We start from the raw sequence: 19,575 nt of genomic DNA, 5'->3' as shown, positions 1-19,575 counted from the left end.
CCTGAATGGTTTTAAAAGTTAGGTAGCTCCTCATGGTCTGGCCTGCAGATCAATTTGTCAGACCCAGCTATACTACACAACTTAAAAATGAGCTCAAGTGAAGAATGCAGCTAATGACTACCCCATCTTGATTTCTGAACTTGCAGGCTTCTACTTCCTCTCTCTGTTAGCTAGAAAAAAAGCACTAGGTACTGGAGAGCAGTCAGTTTAACAGCTATAACCAGCAAAAAAGATTGGAGAACCATGTGTCTGATGTATGGAGCCAAACCCAATTTTACGTGGTTCTTGTAATAATCTCAGTTACTGTCAAGTCTTTATTTCTAATATCTAATTTTTGAGAGAAAGGAATGTGTGTGTGTCTGGGCGAATACAATATAGCTAGATCCCAGTTTAACTTCTTCATGGTATTTCACCATCCTTTGTTCAGCGAACACCTTTTCTTTAAAAATGAGTTGGTTTTGTTTTCGCTTCCATAAATAACTGCTGCAATCATAGAAAACTATTATTAATACTACAAAACTAATACGCAAATATGCATAATAACCTACCTGTGAATACTTAATCATTTATTTAAACCACGTTCTTGGTTTAAAGATCAGGTGATAGATGTGTTGCACATTTGCCAAAATAGGGCTTTTTGTTTGCATTAATTGTTCCTGTCAGATGTCAGTGCTGCATCCTGTCAAGGATCCTTTCAGCCTTCAAGTGGGCCACTAATTCTGACTTACTCGTTTTAAATAAATGAACAGAAATACCAGAAAAGAGTTGCCTATCTACCAATCTACCTTTCTGGTTAGGTCTTTCATGAAATACTAGGACTTTTCTTGTCACAATGCTCTTAGGAAAATGTTCTGCCAGTTTAAATGCATGATGCTGTTTTCCTGTCCCCCACTGTTCCTTCTGTAACTGTTCACTGAGATAGTCAGGAACTTGAATGGGATGAATATGTTTATGTAATTAATTCATGTAATAAGAAGTGTGACTGTTGCAGAAAATGCATTAGGCAAAAGGAAAAACCTTGGCCTCCCCTTATTAAGAAGTTTTGAGTAATTCCAATTTAACTAGATGTATTTTTTTTGTTGCTGTTTTCTACCGCCAGTCATTCCTAAACAACTGATTTGGGATGAGGAAACGTGTTTACAACTGTATTGTTAATTCTGTGGTTCTTCATATATTTTTTGTGGCTTAAAGTTGTTCTTATTTTTGCTTTGTTTTTCAGGGTACTTTTGATGATTACCTGGAGTTGTTCTTACAGTTTGGCTATGTGAGTCTTTTCTCATGTGTTTATCCACTGGCAGCTGTCTTTGCAGTGTTAAACAACATCACAGAGATATATTCTGATGCCTTAAAGATGTGTAGAGTTTACAAGCGGCCATTTGCAGAACCTACAGCAAATATTGGTGTTTGGCAGGTAATTTTTGTGTGTTTCTTTTTCTATTCATTTGTTTTAAAAGAGATTTCAACAAATGTGTTTAAGCTGTATGTTTGACCTATCAGCCGCTTTTAAAGTTTAATAGGTACTTTGTTCTCTTCAATGCCTTAGGATACTATCTATCCAACTACAGTATTTTTTGTAGGGTTTTTGACCAGTCTTTCAGTTGCCTTTGAAAAGAAAACAAATCCTTCCATTAGTCCTTGTATATGTATGTATTGTAGTCCTGTTGCAACTGCAACAGAGCAAAGCTGCCAGAAACTGCCCAGTACTCTTTACAGCCAACGTATTTTACAAATGGTAACTTCTGATGCAATCTCAGATGCGCGGAGCTCAGCAAGGGTTTCAAAACAAATGAAGATTGGTAACTACTTGGATTCCTAAGCCATGCTTGGCTGTGTGCCCATGTGGTTACTGGTACTCAAGCTGACTAATTTTAAAATAACCTGGATCTGTGAGTAGGAGCTGGACCTTTCTGCACAACCTGAACATTGTAGTCTAGCTAAACAATTTCATGCTAGTAATACTGGCTTAAGGATTTTCTGTCCTCAGTTGTTTGCCCATGCAATCATACTAGCACCAGCTGGTTTGGAGCCTGCTGAGCATGCTGCATCAGTGAACTGATTCTGTCTAAAAATAATCCTGTAAAACTCCTCCAAAACCAGAGGTTTTTCTGAAAAGAAAGGCGGCTATTAAGTTGCATCCAGAGACTTTAGCATTCTGTAATAGCAGTGGCCTGATAAGGAGTGTGAAGTAGTTGGAGGAAATTTCTAGGGGATGATCCATATGCTAGTTTTATTTAACAACTTTTCTAATTATATGTAATGGAGACAAAGGGCACAATAAACTAGTGGATTGTTTAATTTGGAGGGGTTATAAATGTTGGTACCAAATGAAACAAATGGAAGATGAGAGATGAAATCAGGAAACCTCAAGTGAAACATACTGTAAAAACATGCAAACCGAGTATTCTGAGCAATGTTCATTAGACATGTACACAGGTATTAATGAAGTGGACTTATAGAAGTCTTTTAATATTAAGTCATTAAAATGTGTAAATTATAATCTGACTGCGTTTTAACATCTGATGCATTTTCTCAGTCCAAATCTATGCTGCCAACATAGATGGCAACAAAATGGCATAGCTGCATTGACCAGTGGTATGACCACCAGTTAAATGAGGCTGTGGTCGTAATCCCAAGCGTAGCTGCAGGTATATTAATAGCATTTGGTTTTGCTAGAATAGTTTGTTTCAATCTAGGGAGTAGGCTGAAAAACCATAACACTAATGGTACAGTCACATGGGGGTTTTTTACAGTGTAGGTTTTTAACTAATAGTAGAAATGCATTTGCTTTGTGAATAAAAAATAATGACTTAAAACTTTAGTTATCTGTTTCTTGTGGGAAGCTAGAGCATTGGCTGAAAGATTTCTGTTAAAGGAATAGTGGAATTATTTTTCAGGTGAGCTGAGTCACCACCAGCTTGTTGTCAAGGAGAAAGTGACTTCTGCTAATTCATTGTGACAATTGCTACAATTCAGTATCAGTCTTTCTCATTCCAGAGAGGACCTTGGAATAAGTAACCATTATATTGCAACAGTAATTGTCATGCTGTAGTAATATTTTCAGGCATTTTGTGGGAGCTCTGAAGGCAAAAGCTTCTTAGACTTGAGCAATTTCATGCATTGAAATGTAAATCTTTCAACAAATTTCAGCTTGTATAACTGGTTGAGATTTAAAAAAGGCATTCTGAACCATCCTTACATTTTCCTATGACTTAACATAGGAACAACAACTTAACCTCCAAAACCAGTGTTTGGACTATTAGTTCCTCTAGGAATTTTGCATTTTTTCCTTTATCCGGGAAGAAATTTATGTTTGGGAGTACACCTGTAGATGAGTGCATATTCATCTATGTGTTCAGGTTATGAGTCATGAAGATACCAGGGATAAGGCTGGTTTCCTGTCCACTTTTTTCCTTTAGGATTATTTCAGATTTTTCAGGAAGTGATTTGGCATTACCTACATCTAGATTGTTAATGGTCTCTAAATAACTTTTCAAGGTCTTTACAGTACTATGGAATTGTGGAAGAATTCTGTTTAACTTCTTCACAGCAAATACACATATAGGCACATAGAGAAATCATATTTGAGAAAAATTCAAGGTTGCCAGGTGGTCTTTGTGGTATTGCAAACCCTGTTGTGGTCTTGTCCTTGCCTGTTCTTAAAGCTGATGAAATCTGGACTGTTTGCCAAACAAGTCTTATATCGTAGAATTCAAAAGATGAAGGAAAATAAAAAGTTAAAATAATTGGTCTTCTGAGGATTTAACAAAGAGAGCAATATTGTCCGGAGCAATTTGGGGACTGGTAAATTAGAGATAATGGTCATAACTATAAATATATTTGTGTTTTATTTCAGTTGGCTTTTGAAACTATGAGTGTAATATCAGTTGTTACTAATTGCATACTGATTGGAATGTCTCCACAAGTGAATGCCCTTTTCCCAGACTCAAAAATGGACCTTATTCTGACTGTGGCATTGGTAGAGGTAAGTCTGCCTTCAAACAGTGCATGTGTTTTAGTAGCAAATAACATGAACAACAGTGGAAATGATACCAGGAAGTAGACTTCCCCCCTGCCTTACATTAAAAGGAAATGAAGATTTTCCTATCAAAGAAGTGTTTCAAAGCCTTGCGTTTTGATTCCTCTTTTCTGTGTTTTCATGTACTGTGAATGTTGTTGCCATACTTTTCCATACATTCCCAAGATACTGTGTGTTTGTTGCTTCATGTATTTCAAGAATTTAATAGTGCTATTTCAAGAAGCAAAATAACCACATTTTTGTGAACTGGTTATTTCTCTGCTTGGTTTGTGACCCCAGCATATCTTACAAAGAGCTCCTACATAATCTTTGTGGATGTTTCTTGTAAGGCTTTTCTGAAACAAGTATGTATGATGACTATAAATACTAGCGATTGTAACAGCATTTGGGTTTCATCTTTTCCTAATGCTATGTAGTAAACACTTGAGTGTCATTCCTTTTCAGGCAAGGAGGGATGACTATGGGCATTTTATGTAATAACAGAGATTGCAGGAATTTGCCCTTATGTATCTCTCTTTCGGAGCTTTCTTGTATTGCATTGCCTTGACTTTCATCATTATGCTATTTTAGCTTTTAGGAACTGGATTACTTTTCTTGTGGCAAAAGGTCTGGGTTGTCTATGTGTAGTTGTTAAACTGCATCACCTTACAGAGGTGCAGCAGGAGCACATACTTCTTTGTTGTTGTTTTTACAGGTGTTAAGTGTTATGCAATGAATTATGAGCTTGCTTTGAGTTTTATTTTCCAAGCCTTAAGGTTTGCAGAGTTAACTCTAAATATGAATCATGTCAACTAGTCGAGTCTACAGACAGTCTGATGTATTCTTCTATTATGTGTGTGTGAACATTTACGTTAACCTCAGTGAGGTATTTTAATGTAAAACTAATTTGGCAATTTAAATGTAATGCTATAGTTCATTACTGGACAACATACCCAGAGAGATCATGTTATGACTAAATGTAAGCAGTATGGATTTATGGCAGCTTAAAGAGATGGGGCTATTTTTGCCTTTGCTTCCTGGGTATTTGTTCCCATCTTATCTATTACACTGGCACTTTCTTTTATCTGGTGCATGATGAATCAGATTAGGGAATTGATCTGGGAGAAGCTGTCTGACCCAGTTCACTGGTGAAAGGGAGCAGGGCAGAAGCAACTATGTTTGGAAGACGCACAGTAGTGCTGTAGGTTTGTGCTGCATTAGATTTTTGGGACTTTGCACCACTGAGTCTTTCTTCTGTAAGTATTACAGGAAGATCCCTAAACTATGAGAGGAGCACAAATCTTACGTATTGGCAATATTCCTATGCACCTTTACTATATTTACTAATGATCAAAACTCTGCATTTCAGTTGTAAAGAAAAATTCAGGAACGATATATGACATTAAATCTCTAGGACAAAGGTGGTGCATCTAAAGTACATCAGTGTCAAGGTAGGAAAAAATTGTGTCGGATGTGTCAGGGTGTTGATAGAAAAGCATTTTAGATCGCCTAATAGAGATTCAGAAACATATGATATAGGTGAGTTATTTTACTTTCTGGTGTTTGCTGCAGGTGAAGATGAGAATTTTATGGTATGTTTATGCTATTTTGACAGCAGCTTGGCAGGCAGTGTGAAAATGTTAAGGAACACAAGAAATTTCTTTTAGTAGGCTATGTATGCTTTCACATGTTCAATTGATGGGGTAGCCTACTTAAATCTTATCTGTCCTTAAAGATTTTTATCAGGTTTAAGTAATTGAGACTCCAGCTGAATATTTATATATCTGTTTGATGCAAAGCTAAACAGAAAAAGCACTGTTCTTACTGAAGCCAAGCATAGGTATTAGCAATGTCCTGATTTTTTTTTTTTTTTTTAAAAATGTTAGTGCTTTTTAATAATAATACCAATACTTTTCAAATGGAAACATGTTTATATGGCAACGTTTGACATCACTCAGTACAGACGTAATGAAAAACTGTGTGTGATATTCTTGTAACCGTTCTGTACCCAGCCCCTACAGATTTATGCAAAATAATTTTTTTTTCATTAACAACACTAACTCTACTGCTGTCTACAGTTTTGTGGGAATACGTATTCTATCAGCAAAGTAAATGCTAATTAAATAAAATAAAATATTAAGCATTTCATAATAAATAATGGTAAGCATTAAAATAATAACATTTAATAATAATTTTTAAGTATTAAAACAGTGACTTTTTTTGAACAGTTGACCTATTTTCATCAATCCAACATCTGCTTCCATGGCAACATGATTTGTACCAGGAGCAGAATCATGAAACTCCCCTCTTTTACTTATGGATGGATGCTAACTGAGTGCAGCAAGTGCAGTTTTCAAACAAAAAGAAGTAGGTGAATGTCCTTAAAGCAGGAAACAATAAGCCCTTATTAACATAATTTTAAAATAGTTATATCCCATAGTGTTTAGTTCTTCAGGCTTTACCATAGACACATACTTCTGGTATGAACCACAGGCACAAAGTAGGACATTCCAAGCAAGCGTCTGTGCTTGTGTGAAACTGTTCCCAATCACCTCTGACTTCCTACACTGATTTGAAAGAAAAGAGGAAATAACTCTGAGGAAATTTGGTGAATAGTTGGGGGAGTGGGTTAAAACAAGGTGTAACCTTAATTCTGCAGTGCTTTTTTATTTTTCTTTGAAAATTGTTGACAAAGACTTTTGTTCCTGATGACTATTTCTTTTTAATGTAGACTCTCATAAATTGAAAGCATGCTAATTAAATCAGTTTCAGGACTACTCTGAAAGTTGAGTCCAAGAAATCAGTATGTACAACTCTTAGTCATTTTTTTTTTTTTTTTTAAGCAGTACATCAGTAGGGGTGTTTTGAAGCAATAGCTGTAAAGTACAGCTTAACGTGAATGTATCCTAATCTCCAAAAGTAACTTGTCGTGTATCCAGCACTCAAATGTAGTAAACTAATGGAAAGCTTTTATGCAGAGCTGCACTTGGCGTGGATGTTTTACATCACATCAGGGCATTTGGGGATTAGCTTGAAAATACTAAGTAATAATGGAGGGCCCTCTTGATAGCTGTAGTATAAAATCTGACCTTACAGTCTACAAATACGATTTTGGGAAGAATGTAATCAGCTCTGGTATAGATGAAAATGAGGACCTTAGTGTAAGGACAGGACTAGCATATTTGTAGTGAACATGGCTTAATAAACAGTTAGGCCGTGTGGATTTGATTTCATGGAGTCATAACGATTTGAAATAGATTTAAAATTTAGAAGTCAGTACTGTGAGAGGTATGAGTGGAATAAGGGAAGTAACCCTTTCTTAAGCTTTGTTTTTTCTGAGTGAGGGGGAGCTGATGGTCTCATTTATCAAAGGCTGGAAGGCAGGAATCATAGCCTGTTAATAAAGCTGAGAAGTTAGTGGTGTTATGTTTAGAAGTGTTAGCTGATCCAAAATCAAAGTGGTTGAGAGTTGCCTGGTACATCTTCTTTTCTCTAGAGTTCCATTTTATTAAGTGTATTTCTTCATCAAAGGTGTGTGTCTACAATAGAAGCTCTTTGAGCTTCTGCTGAGCTCTCTTAATGTAATGGCCCCAACACTCAGTCAGCTCAGCAGTAAACTTGACAATTGTTTCTGAAATGCTGTGCCAAAGAAACTGGAAAACACTACCGGAGTCGAGCAGTTTGGATTCTAGTAGATGAGTAGATTTATCATCTGGTTATAGGCATCATCGTACTTTGCTTTCTAGATAAACTTGGAAATTAGTAAGCAATGCATCCTGAGTGCAGTTGAAGATACTTTTGAATCCACTTCCTGAGCAAAAGCAATTTTAGGTGGCTTGTTACGTCAAAATTAGTCTTTTCCCTTTATTTCCTTTTAAAAAAATCCTTAAATGTTTTGCAACAGATTTCAGTGCTATATGTTTTTTCCTGATAGAGCTGGGTTTTTTAAATTTTTATTTTTTAGGAAACAGTACTAGTTGGCTTATTTCATAGCAATAACATATGTGACTCCGTTCCGGCAGGGTAGAAGTGAGGCGTAGTTCTGCATGGCACAGTGTTCTGCAAGTGTGGAGCAAACAGCTTTATTCATGTAGAATTCAGGAGTTTGGGATTTAGCAGATATGCAAAATACACTTGCATATTGGCCAACTTTACATAATAAAGAAACTGGAAAAAAGATGCAGAAAAATAGGCTGCATCAGCATACACACATATATAAATCCATTGACACTAATGGAGTTACAACAGTGCGAAGTTGAAGCAAAACAGCTGTGCATAAAGCGATTTTTTGCTAAATTATTTCTATGTTTGTGACAGGTACTAATTTAAAATAAAGTAGCTGCAGAGTTTCACATACAGAATCAGAGAGTAGTCTAGGTTGGAAGGGACCTCTGGAGATTATTTAGTCCAACCTTCTGCTGAAAGCAGGACCCTAGATTAGGTTGTCCATGTCCTTGTCAAGCTAAGCTAAGACTTGAATACTTCCAGTGAGGGAAAGTTCACCACTTCTCTGGGCAACCTATTCCATTGTTTAATTGCTCTCATGGCAGAGTTGTTTTTTTTCTTATGGCAAGAAAAAATTTCACTGAAGCAACTTGTGGCTCGTGGCCTCTTGTCCTTTCACTGTGCATCCTTGTGAAGAGGGCACCTCCGTCTTCTCTAAAACTACCCGTTAGGCATTGGGAGACCGTGATTAAATCTTCCCCACCCTCCTGAGCCTTCTCTTTTCTAACTGGAGCAAAGCCAGTTCCTTCAACCTTCCTTCATATGACAGGTTCTTCAACCCTGTAGTATTGGTGGCCCTCCAACAGGCTCCCTCCAAGTTTTCAATGTCTGTTTTCCAAGTTGCCAGTGCCACTTTTAAAGAAACAAGGAGTGCTTTTCATGTGGGCTTATCCCCGTAGATCTTTCTGCTAGTTGCAGTGTGTATTCTTTCTATTTGCTCTGCAATCAGAGAAAATAATTTCTGGGAGCAGTTGTACAATTCTTAACTTTCTTACTGCTGAAATTTTTTTGGCAACAGTCTCCAGGTACCTCTCTTTTCATGCGCTAATTCTTTTATCTGGCAGTGTGTTTTTTCCATACTGATATGCATACTTACATGCATGCATATATACTACATGAGGGTGTTTCGTGTATAACCTGAGTAGTTTGTCAGTTTTTAGGTGTAAATGTAAGGAGTAGTATTTACTGGTAAATATTTGATGTGTGGTTTAAATTTCTAATAGTTAAATGTCTAGGAAGAAAATAATTGATTATTTAGCTATAATGAATAAGTTTTAGTTAGGAAGTTCTACATAAGGCTCTTTTTCTGAAATGTTTCATGGCAAGGTACAAACCTTACTGACAGCTTTACGGTTCCTTTTTGAGAAAATGCTTAGCAAACTTATTCATCAGGTATTTTATTTTAGTGAAACAGATATCCTAGCCAAGACCTATCTATGCTTGCACTTGTGACGAAAATAGGAAAATATAGAAAAATAAATGGAAAAATGCACTTTATGTAAATTGTGCGATTATTTGGTTCATTGATGTATACATACATAAAATAATTCTGCAGCATTACTAATTCTGAATGTTAAAAAAGGTTAATCCAAGCTACTGGTGATTTCAATTAATGTATTGTTTCTGTTCAAGAATACCTGTACCTTACCTGTGAACATATACGTAATAGGTATACATATACATAAGAAATAATATCTAAAAGTCCTCCTTTAAAAATCTGATGTGTATGTTTTCATTTTTAATATCATACAAAATAGTAATTTGATTTTTATATTCTATGCTAGACAGGTAAGCCACTGCAATTTGGTTTATTCCTAGATTTACAATTGTGAGCCATAAAAGTAGTTTGATATTTTCATTTCAAGCTGAAACTCAGGCAAAAATTACAAGAAGATGCTGAATAGCATTGGTATAACACTTAGTGGAAGTTTCTAAAGATTACTGTAGTATAAAGACTTAACAAAGTTTACTGATTCTTTAGTTTACTGTTTGCCAACATTTTAAGAATAAAAATGAACTCGGATTTCTGTGCATTTTATACACATTGTACTTTGCAAAAGATTCTTGAAATTGTAGGTTTAGTTTGAATATAAAGTTATGAAATATTTTAGATAAGTTATTCTTCTGAGTAACAAGGGAACAGATTGTTTGCAGTTTTTGCTCACCTCAGTGAGAGTTTAACCTTTCAGATGGTGAGAGGATTTATGGATATGTCTGTATAAAATTTTATAAATGCTTGCTGCTGAACCAGACTCCTGGGACCATATCAATGAGGTTAAAAAAAAAAAAATGACAATTTTGCTGGTTGTACATTAATACGGATTATGTTTATTTCCAAAATAAAAATTTATCACAGATCTTTTTATTGCCATCTACTGGTTCTTTTGAGATATTCATTCTGATTTAGTGTAGATTTTTGGTCACTTTGAATAGTAAAGATTAATGACAAAAGCTTGTCAGAATGAAAACAAACATTGAAAAATTCAAGATCTAAGTAAGTTTGTAGTGGCTGGTTGTATTCCCTAGCTTTCTGCTAATATAGAAATGAAAACGCATATTAACATCTATCTATTCTTAAATAGTCCAATGGCTTTTTGAAAGTCTCAGAATTAAAAATGTATTTGTGCATTTTCCTATTTGTGAGTCACTTTAATTTGTTCCTCCTTATTTTCTGTTCTTTTCTCAAATCCTTCATTTTTCAGATTCTCAATTTGCTATGTTGGAAGTTGAAAAATAATCACACAGATGAATGAATTGTGCTGTTCAACCCATATAGAAACACTGAAATGTGTTAAATATGAGGGTATGTGTAGTAATGTGTAGGACAGCAAGAAACCACTGTATTGCATCAGGTTTTTCAACCCTGATAACTGAAATGTTTTGATATATTTTACCACTGTGTCTACCCCAACTGGAGCATTATACTTTGACTAATTTTCATTCTTCACTTTAGGGTGACACGATTCAGAATGTGATTTTTATCTTTAAATAAATACATGTCTTGGTTGTAAAGGTCAGACTTGGTGTATGAAATACAGCTTTACTTTTTTTTTTTAAACAGAATTTTTTTTTCCAGTTGAACTAAGAGTATGTACAAAGGAATGGCTGAGCTAGGTCAGATCATGGATCTATCTAGGCCAGAATCCTTTCTGCAGCAGCGGCCAAGGGAAGAGTATATTAGTATAGCCAACTATGTAGTCATGCTTCCTCAAAATTAATTTCCAGGATCTGGTGATTTGCAGTGTAAATCTTTCTAAGGACCTGTCTCGTTACTGAAAATGAGCTGGCCAGAGCTACACATGAGAGTGTGCAATGCTTTTATACAATGGCATATCCATTTTTTCAAAAGAACATTAATTATTTTATAGTGAAAAGCTAGTTAAGCAACTAATGTTAATACACTCTTAGCTTAATGAGTAATCATCGTATGTATTGGTTCTACCCTGGATTTTTCTAGCTTTTCTTTGCTCTTTTTTCAGTTGTCTTTTCTGTGTAATAAGGACTTCTAATTCTAAATTGGATACTGCCAGTGTGGGTGTAATGTTATAGTGGAGGTGAAGAAATGGGTGGCACAGGAAGCCCTCTCACTGGGAAAGAAAACCTGGGAGGTGTCTTGGTAGAAACAATGGTAGCAAAAAGGGAATACTCTCTTCTTGCTGTCAGCCAGGTGGTGGTAGGAACAGGGAGCTATATCAGGTGCAAGTTAGCTGAAAGACCTGAACTTTCAAGAAGGATCACAGCAATGCTTTAACTCGTGTTGGGGTCCTTTCAGTAAGAAGCAGAAATAGGTGTGTCTTCTGGGATTGTGCCATTCCTCATGAATTTAACATTATCTGATAGATACTACTGTATTTTTAAACCATGCGTATACTAGGAAGGTTGGATGGGGGAGATACCTTAGGAATTCTTCCTGAAAGACAGCGTATTCCTTAACTACGCTAATAAGTGCTTCAGAAGCGTCAACCTGGAAAAACAGCATGAGAAGACTGAGTAGGAATATTTTTTCTGTTCCTTCTGGGATTGTGGAAGGCTGCTGAAACGACAAAACTTCAGAAGGGAAGATGAATAGAGAACAGATCTTTGGAGACAATTACAAGACATTTTAAAGAACTTTATAAGTATCAGACTTTCAGATCTCTTTAAAACCCACTTAGCTTAATATTTCCCACAAAGAAGTTTCCTTTAATGTATAAATATGGTATTTCCAGCTCAAGCCTGATCAGGATGTATAGCTTCCTTGTTGGTAATTGGAAGTCAAATGGCCAGGCAAAAGCCAAGTTAATACCTATCAATATTCATTGTTTACCTTACACTTGATTAAGATTAGTAATTGTTTAATAACAAGGTAGAGTATGAACATTCAAAGCCTCCTGGCTTCACAACCATTCCAAGGTTAGCTTAGCATTTCATGGAACTGAATTGTTTTGTTTTGTAAATAACGTATTAGTTTGTTCAGTTAAATTATTTAAATAATTTTCTGCAAATGTGATATCTGTAGCTGACAGCACAAGCCTGAATAATGGCATTTCCTAGAGAATAAGTAGAGCTATAGGATTCAGATACCATATTTCCATACATATGTGATGCAATTTGCAGTAGTGTTTCTTTTTATCATTCTTAGTAGAAGCCTTCTTTCTCAGAGACTGTGATGTTCTTCCCGTCTCCAAAGTTTTATAAAACTTCTTTGTCTAAGGTGGTGTGTTTTGGTTGGTTTGTTTGGTTGGTTTTTAAACTGTGTGTTGCGTTGGAGGATAAATCCAATTCATCATTTGTATCCTCAGATGATTGAGAGTGAAAATGAGTGGCTCTGAGCGGGTAAGGGAATCCAAAGTAGAAAATGTGGGGTTTGCACCTGCAGTTGGAAAAGAGATGGAGGAGATCAGTAAAACTGTCTCCAAATAGCAGGAGAAAGCCAGTCATACGTGTGTTGGAGCCTCTGTATTGTTGATTAGCTATAAACACCTCTTTTCAGAGAGGGTCTTAATGATGTAATATTATTGCTTGCATGTTTTCCAGTTACAATATTGCAGAGGAATTTGCTTTTCGTTTATTAAGTTTTCTTTGCAATAACTTCTAGCACTCTGGTTTGGAGTGTTAAGCCTTCTGGATCGACTTTTGTGTTCATGTTGTTTACTTTGTTATACACCTACTCAGTATTGTAAATGTAATTAGTAGTCATTTACTGGAAACTTGTAGCACGAGTTCTACAGTCTCTTATTTAAAAATGAGCTAAACTTACTGCTATAGTTTTTCCCCTCCTGACCCTCTTTATCAAGAGTTCCAAAGCATCATTTGCTTTTTAAAATCTGGGTTTATTAAAAAAAAAAAAATCCTGTTGTTTTTTGTTTGCTTGCTTTGTTTTGTTTTTGAAGTGCTGAGAACCACCTGGCACACTTAACTGAAAACTGATTTTGGGACTCAAATTGTTCAAGAAAATGCAGTACTGGACTGAAAGGCTGTAGCATAGAGTAAATTTTTTTTTTTTAATAGTCTCTGTGAAAACGTTTTATTAAACATGGGCTGAAAATGGTCATGAGTCATGCTGTAAAGTAAATGTCAAAAAAAGTGGGGCTTAATTACTTCATTTTTGCACTGAATTTTTATCTTACACTGGAAGGAAGCGTCAATCCAGAATTTCACTCTTCTGATCAGAAGGAATTAGTGGAATGATGTGTAATTTTCAAAGGGATTTTTCATTAACTGTGGCAGCGTGCAAGCTGCCTGGTATGCAGCTCCTTTGTATCCTAATACCTTGAACAGTCCTTTTGAAGTCATGGGAGATTTCTAATGCATGCCTATAATCGGCCGAATCCTACAATGAATAATACAAAGGAGATACAGTTAGAAGCTGTTGGAAATTCATAAACCGTAATATGTTTGATCAAGGTTAATTTTAGTCAGAGGATTTGTCGTAAGATAAAAAGTAAGTGTGTGTGTGCATGCGTGGAATACGGATTACAGATAAACCAATATCAAATATAAGGGTATCTTTTATTAAACTTGAAATACAGAGTTTGCGATACTTGAGTTTATCCTGCATCTCAGTGTATTTTTTTCAGAAGTTCATAACCACTGCAAATTCTGAGTGAAACGTGTTTTAAAATCCAGTGAAATGGGAATAAACAGTTTATTAAAGGAAATGTTTAAATTTTTACTGTTATAGCTTAGCAAATAAAATTATTGAATTCAAGTACTTTCTTGTTCTTCTAGCTTCTAAAAAAGTTCATTTTTAAAGAAGATGGCTATACTAGGCGTAGTTTGTAACAGATAAATTATTAATGCATCTTGAAGAATAGTATGTTGGAAAAAATTGAAGTGTTAGTTTATTCTAACACTGGTTCCATTTGGTAGTCCTGCTTTATTTCCTGTGTAATTATAGAAACTGCAGGAGCAAGCAGGAGAAATATGATGAGTATTAATGTGACATCTTTCTAGTGGTTTTCATGCCAGTTTAACAAAATAATTCTGGGGAAAGTGTATTACATTTTTTTAAAAGCATAAAATGTGTATGTAGGGAGGATTTGATGGTTAACTCCTTACATTCGAGTAAGGAGTCCACAACCCAGACTGTAGAGTGTCCCTGTAAGTGCTCCTGTTTCAGTTTCACTCCCTGTAATTACAGGAGACTATAAAATTACTTTTAAATTCTGACTGCAAACTGTCCTTTAAAAGCCAAAAGCACAGCCAGTAGTGGGAATGGGATGTGGCTACATTCCTCCCTGTGGAGACAGCAGGTTGAAAAGTGACACTGGTACCATTATGTTAGTAGGTTCATGAATTGGTCTTTCCTAAACTTGGATGGTCCTGTCATGGCCAAATAAAACTGACTTTGGATATGTCAGAAGGAATGAGTGAATCTGCCTTCTTAGGACTTCTAGTTTGGATTATTTTGGTGCGTATCTTGAAAGCCAGATGTAGCACAAAACGTAACTGCTGATTTCCTAGGTAGCATTGAGACTGCAGTTCTTTGACAACTGTGTGGTCTTTATATCGGTGTGATTGAAATTGCAAGTTCTGAATTTGCTGAGTATAGGTAGAGCCTTCTACCATTTTGTTTTTCTGTTTTTATGAATCTTTCAAGTTGCTCAGGCTTTCCAAGGAATGTCAGATGCTGTGATGGTTACACTAAGGCCTTAAGTACCCAGAAAAGTTAACAATAATAGTTACTGCAGAAGAAATGTTAGGGGTGCACCTCTGCATATGGATGCTTTGTTATAATAATATAATAATTTTATTCTGGTATAAATCTTTAAAATGAGAGATTTAAAATCTGCTGAGTTTTTAGTCTGTTTTACATGTCTCCTCCTCTCCTCCCTAATTGTTTCTGAACGTGGAGTGAGTAACAGTAATGGCAGCTTGCTCTCCCCTCCTGCCCCCCCCCGCTAATGTAGATTAAACTCTGAGATCTGCTGTTACAGTTTAAATACAAAATAATTTATATAGCAATGGATCAAAAGCTGTACGTTGTAAAATGTCTTCTAAAGCTGAAGTGTAAGAGTACATACAGCTGTATGATATATTTCTCAAATTTTAGCTAGGGAAGCTATATGCCAGAATTGCCTTTCTAATAGAAACACTGAACAAAAAGGGGGAGGAAACCCAGCTTCCTTTGCAATGTCACATTGTATTAATAATTGCAGCTGTATCTTGCTTTGCTCAGCTTCTCTCTGAAGACATCTGAGCTGCAAAGATACAGTGAGTGATAGGAGCATAATCGTACAAGCCGTAAAAGAGACAGATGCTTGTTTTGATCCCACAAAGCAATTGTGGCTAATATGTAGAAAGTTGTATTGTGGCTTCTTTTTAAAGTTTGGGAGAATTACAACTTCGACTCTTATTTCAAACAAAAGAAGCCGCCTGTCTTGTCATTTTCCATTAGTGCATTGTCTAGACATTCTGCCTTGATACAGTAATATTGATGCATTTCCGCTGGTGCAAACATGTTCTTATGCATGTGTATACAATTTCTAACATACAATGATAGTTTAGATTTTTTTGGCAAAATGTCAAGTCTTTGTGTTTTGTAGACCCTGCCCTTATGTTTAGCTTATCTAACTTTTCTTTCCCTGCTCTGAACCGGGATCATGTGTGTCTTGACCAACCTTAGGAAATGTGAGGTTCCTGGCGTGGGGGTTTTCAGCCTTCCAAGGTAACCTATGCATGACCTTTCTCTTCTTGTAGTTAGCTTTTAACCAAAATCTCCCAGGTACAAATGAAGCTGACTGCTATTTGTAGTACAGAAGAATAACTGGTCACTGCTTCCTTTATGAGACCTTCAGACTGCTATGACTTCCTTGTCTTTTGTTTTCTAAACTGCATGAACTCAAAAAATCTTTCAGCTCTTCCTAATAGGTAATTTTATTTCAAAATAGTTGTTTTTATTCTTACCTGGGTTGTCTTTTTTTTTTTTTAATTACAGTACCTGAAACCTCATACAAGTGCATAAGCTTTACCACTTCTCAATATAGAGAAGTTCAAGTACATCCTATGTTGTATGTGATGCTCTTTTTAGCATGTCAAAATTTTTGTTGTCTTTTCTGTAATGACCTTGTACTGAATCTCTTTTTTTCTGAGTTGGTGCTGTACATTTTTCACTGTATAGCTGTTTGTGTTTGTTTTTACTGAATCTCATCTTGTTCATTAAGACTATTTCTTCAGTTTTTCAGGATCGCTGGGTTCTAATCCTGCTCTTCAGAGCACTTGGATTTCTCCTTGCTTGATACCATAGTTGCAGTTCTTAAGCAGGTTTTCCTGTTCAATCACCAAAATTAATGAAACTATTGAACTAGGATCTGATCCGGCACAGATATTTGTAGGCCCCGCAGGGTAGTCCTTCCAGCTTGACAGTTGCTAACGATTATTGCTGGAGAGATTTTCTTTTCCAGTCAGTTGTGTGCTTCCCTATTCAGTAATTTGATTTAGAGTGTTGTGAGAGTGACACAGCTACTAGCAATCTTGTCAGAACAGTTACATTTACTTTTATTGTTGCTTCTCAACCCATGTTTAAGGTTATATGCATTTCTGCACTGGTTTCATTTGTGAATGGTTTTGCAAGGAATTTCAGAAATATACATTGATTTTTAGAAATTGGTTTCTAGCTATCAAACAAATTATTCATCTTCTGCCACTGTTCTCTGAATTATAACCAATTAGTGTTTTATCAAGGCATGGGCATGTCTGTGTTAAAACATGTGCATGATAGGCAAAAATCACACAAAAAAAGGTTTACGTAGGCCAAAAAGTTAGTTGTTTTTTGTGTTGATAGAGTTTTGTTGGCACTTGCATTTCCGAAGAAGTCTTCATTTTAAATTCTACCTGGTAGGCTGCAGGTTTATCCCGGTGAGAAAAGGTAAGGATCTGTTCTGTGAGCTGACGTGCCGCGGTTTCCTGCGCTTGCCTCTACTCAGAACAGAAAGAAAGTCTGAGGTGTTTTTAGGTAAGCAGTGTTTTGTGGAAGGTGATTAGTGACCTCTCCCAGCATAGTCTCCTTCATTATAACAGCATGTGAGATTGCAAATACACCAAGGTACTGTCAGTGAGCTCTTGAATCATTAAAAATATAGTGAAAGCTCTGATCTGGCCAAACATCAGATAATTCTGTTTCATTAGAACTGCTGAATATGTGCAAATATGTACCAATTCAGAATGACTGAAGTATGAAACAGATTTCTTTTAGTGTGTACAGTCCCTTTGGACCATTGCTCACATAATAACAATTTGCTGGATTACGTTAAAGAAAGAGGACAAGTATGTGGATGGGAGGTTTTTACCTATACTTGCTAATCTAAAAGATAACTATTTTATTTTAAAACTAGATAGTGTGCTAGTCTTCTGTTAAGAAATGGTAACATAATATTTAGGAATATTTGACAGCGTTAAGTCTGGCAGTGTTTGAAGATGAGTTGCTATTTGAGATAAAATATCTGATGCATTGGCAACATTTTGCCAATCATAATGCAAATCACTGCCACAAACATAGGTCAGAGTTGGTGGTGTTTCTGTTTTCAGTTCACTGACTAGTATTTAAAAGTGGAGAATAAATACACTTAAGGAAGGTAAAGGAAATGCAGTGGCTTAGAATGGACAGAACACAACCGTTTACTTCCTATTCTGGTAATCAAAGGGTTTGATTAAGTGCTAGTGTGTGGTGGAGTTTATTATCTATGTATTAGTATACTGTTTAAAAAATTTGAAAAATCTGGAGAATTCTGTGACATTATGCTAAATTAGTTTTCTGTCTTTGTTGATGGTTCTATTCTTTGTTGATTATTATGTTTTTATCCCTGTATTTAATGACCAAGCCATGCACTCATGCTTAAGATAAAGTAAGCTTGTAATCTTCAATGACTAGCTTTCAGAAGAGGTTATAGATAAGCCATTAGTGGCTAAACTTTAGTTAGGAGATATTATGAGACCAAGATTTTTATCCTGGAGAGGAGGTGCATAGAAATTCTGAATACGGTAGGTCTCATGATTATTTTGCCACTAGAGGGCTTATTTGTATAACAGTGAAAAGCGTGCTTGAGAAGCTTGCCTTGAGACAGCTTTCTGATGCTTCACATGGTCCAAGAAAAACAGAGAAAGCACCACATATGGAAGTGTGACATGGAAGAGATGAATATCAGACTACAAAGTTAAGAATATTATGAACTAGCAATTTGACATTCCTAGTTCTTCTAAACTCCGAAAATGAAGTGAGAGATTGTATTTCAATCTACAACTAGACATAGAGGCTGATTACGAGTAAGAAAAGATTGGAGAAAATAATTGAAAATATCCCATCAAATTATGTTTTTAAAGAGTGTTGCTGTTTATTTGAGCTATGCTTAAAGCACCTCTTGGACAGAGCCATGCATTTTTTGACATCAGTTGCATTATCTTGGTTTCTACTTTTGCTTTTCATCAGACAGATGAACATTTCTTCATTTTTACAGTCCACACTAACATGCAAGATACTTCCTTGGGAATCTGCTTAGTACGGAATGTGCCTCATTCACAGTGCCAGTGAGAATCCCGGTGCAAGTATTCTCTTTTTCCTGTTCATAAAGCCTGAGTTATAATGGCAGAATATAACATCTCTTTTGGCACTTTCCAAGAGCTTCTCTTTTGTTTTTAAACATTGTTTGGCAGTTGCTTGGCTTGTCAGCACAGAATCTGTGGAGACAGCTTTCCTGAAAACTGCTGCTAGCTTTGGGTTTTTGCATGCATATGCACTTAAAATTAATTTTTGCAAAACTGGAGTTGTTGGTCTGATTCTATTCTTTCGTTTAGAGATCCTGCACATTCTGCTTAATGAGTCTTAAAATGTACAGTTGTCATTCTGAGTTTTGTTTCTGTCATTAGCAAATATGGAATCCCTAATGTAGACAGTGCAGCTTCATATTTTCTCAATAATTTCTAGATAGATTGTTTTGGTTTTGTTGGGGTTTTTTTTTTGCGTTTTTTTTTTTTTTAATAACAAGTACACACAGCTTTACAACAAAACTGTTGATTATATACCAGAGTTCTTACTGGTACTGGTAGTAATTATACAATGGGGACTTTAAAGGAAGGTT

At 35.9% G+C, this 19,575-nt stretch overlaps 1 protein-coding gene across 2 annotated transcripts in view; it reads left to right on the top strand.

Annotated features, from left to right (window-relative positions):
* The window catches only part of ANO10 (anoctamin 10), a 126,140-nt gene that overhangs the window by 17,324 nt on the left and 89,241 nt on the right, over positions 1-19,575 (top strand). For both annotated transcript variants that reach the window (XM_075143345.1, XM_075143344.1), the window contains exons 10-11: positions 1,220-1,411; positions 3,854-3,982. In XM_075143345.1, coding sequence (XP_074999446.1) covers positions 1,220-1,411; positions 3,854-3,982 — 321 coding nt within the window. The remainder of the gene's footprint in view (positions 1-1,219; positions 1,412-3,853; positions 3,983-19,575) is intronic.

Source organism: Calonectris borealis, chromosome 2 (assembly GCF_964195595.1).
Source record: "Calonectris borealis chromosome 2, bCalBor7.hap1.2, whole genome shotgun sequence".
Taxonomy (NCBI): domain Eukaryota; kingdom Metazoa; phylum Chordata; class Aves; order Procellariiformes; family Procellariidae; genus Calonectris; species Calonectris borealis.
Note: the sequence above shows the minus strand (reverse complement) of the source record. Positions and strands in the feature narration are given on the sequence as shown.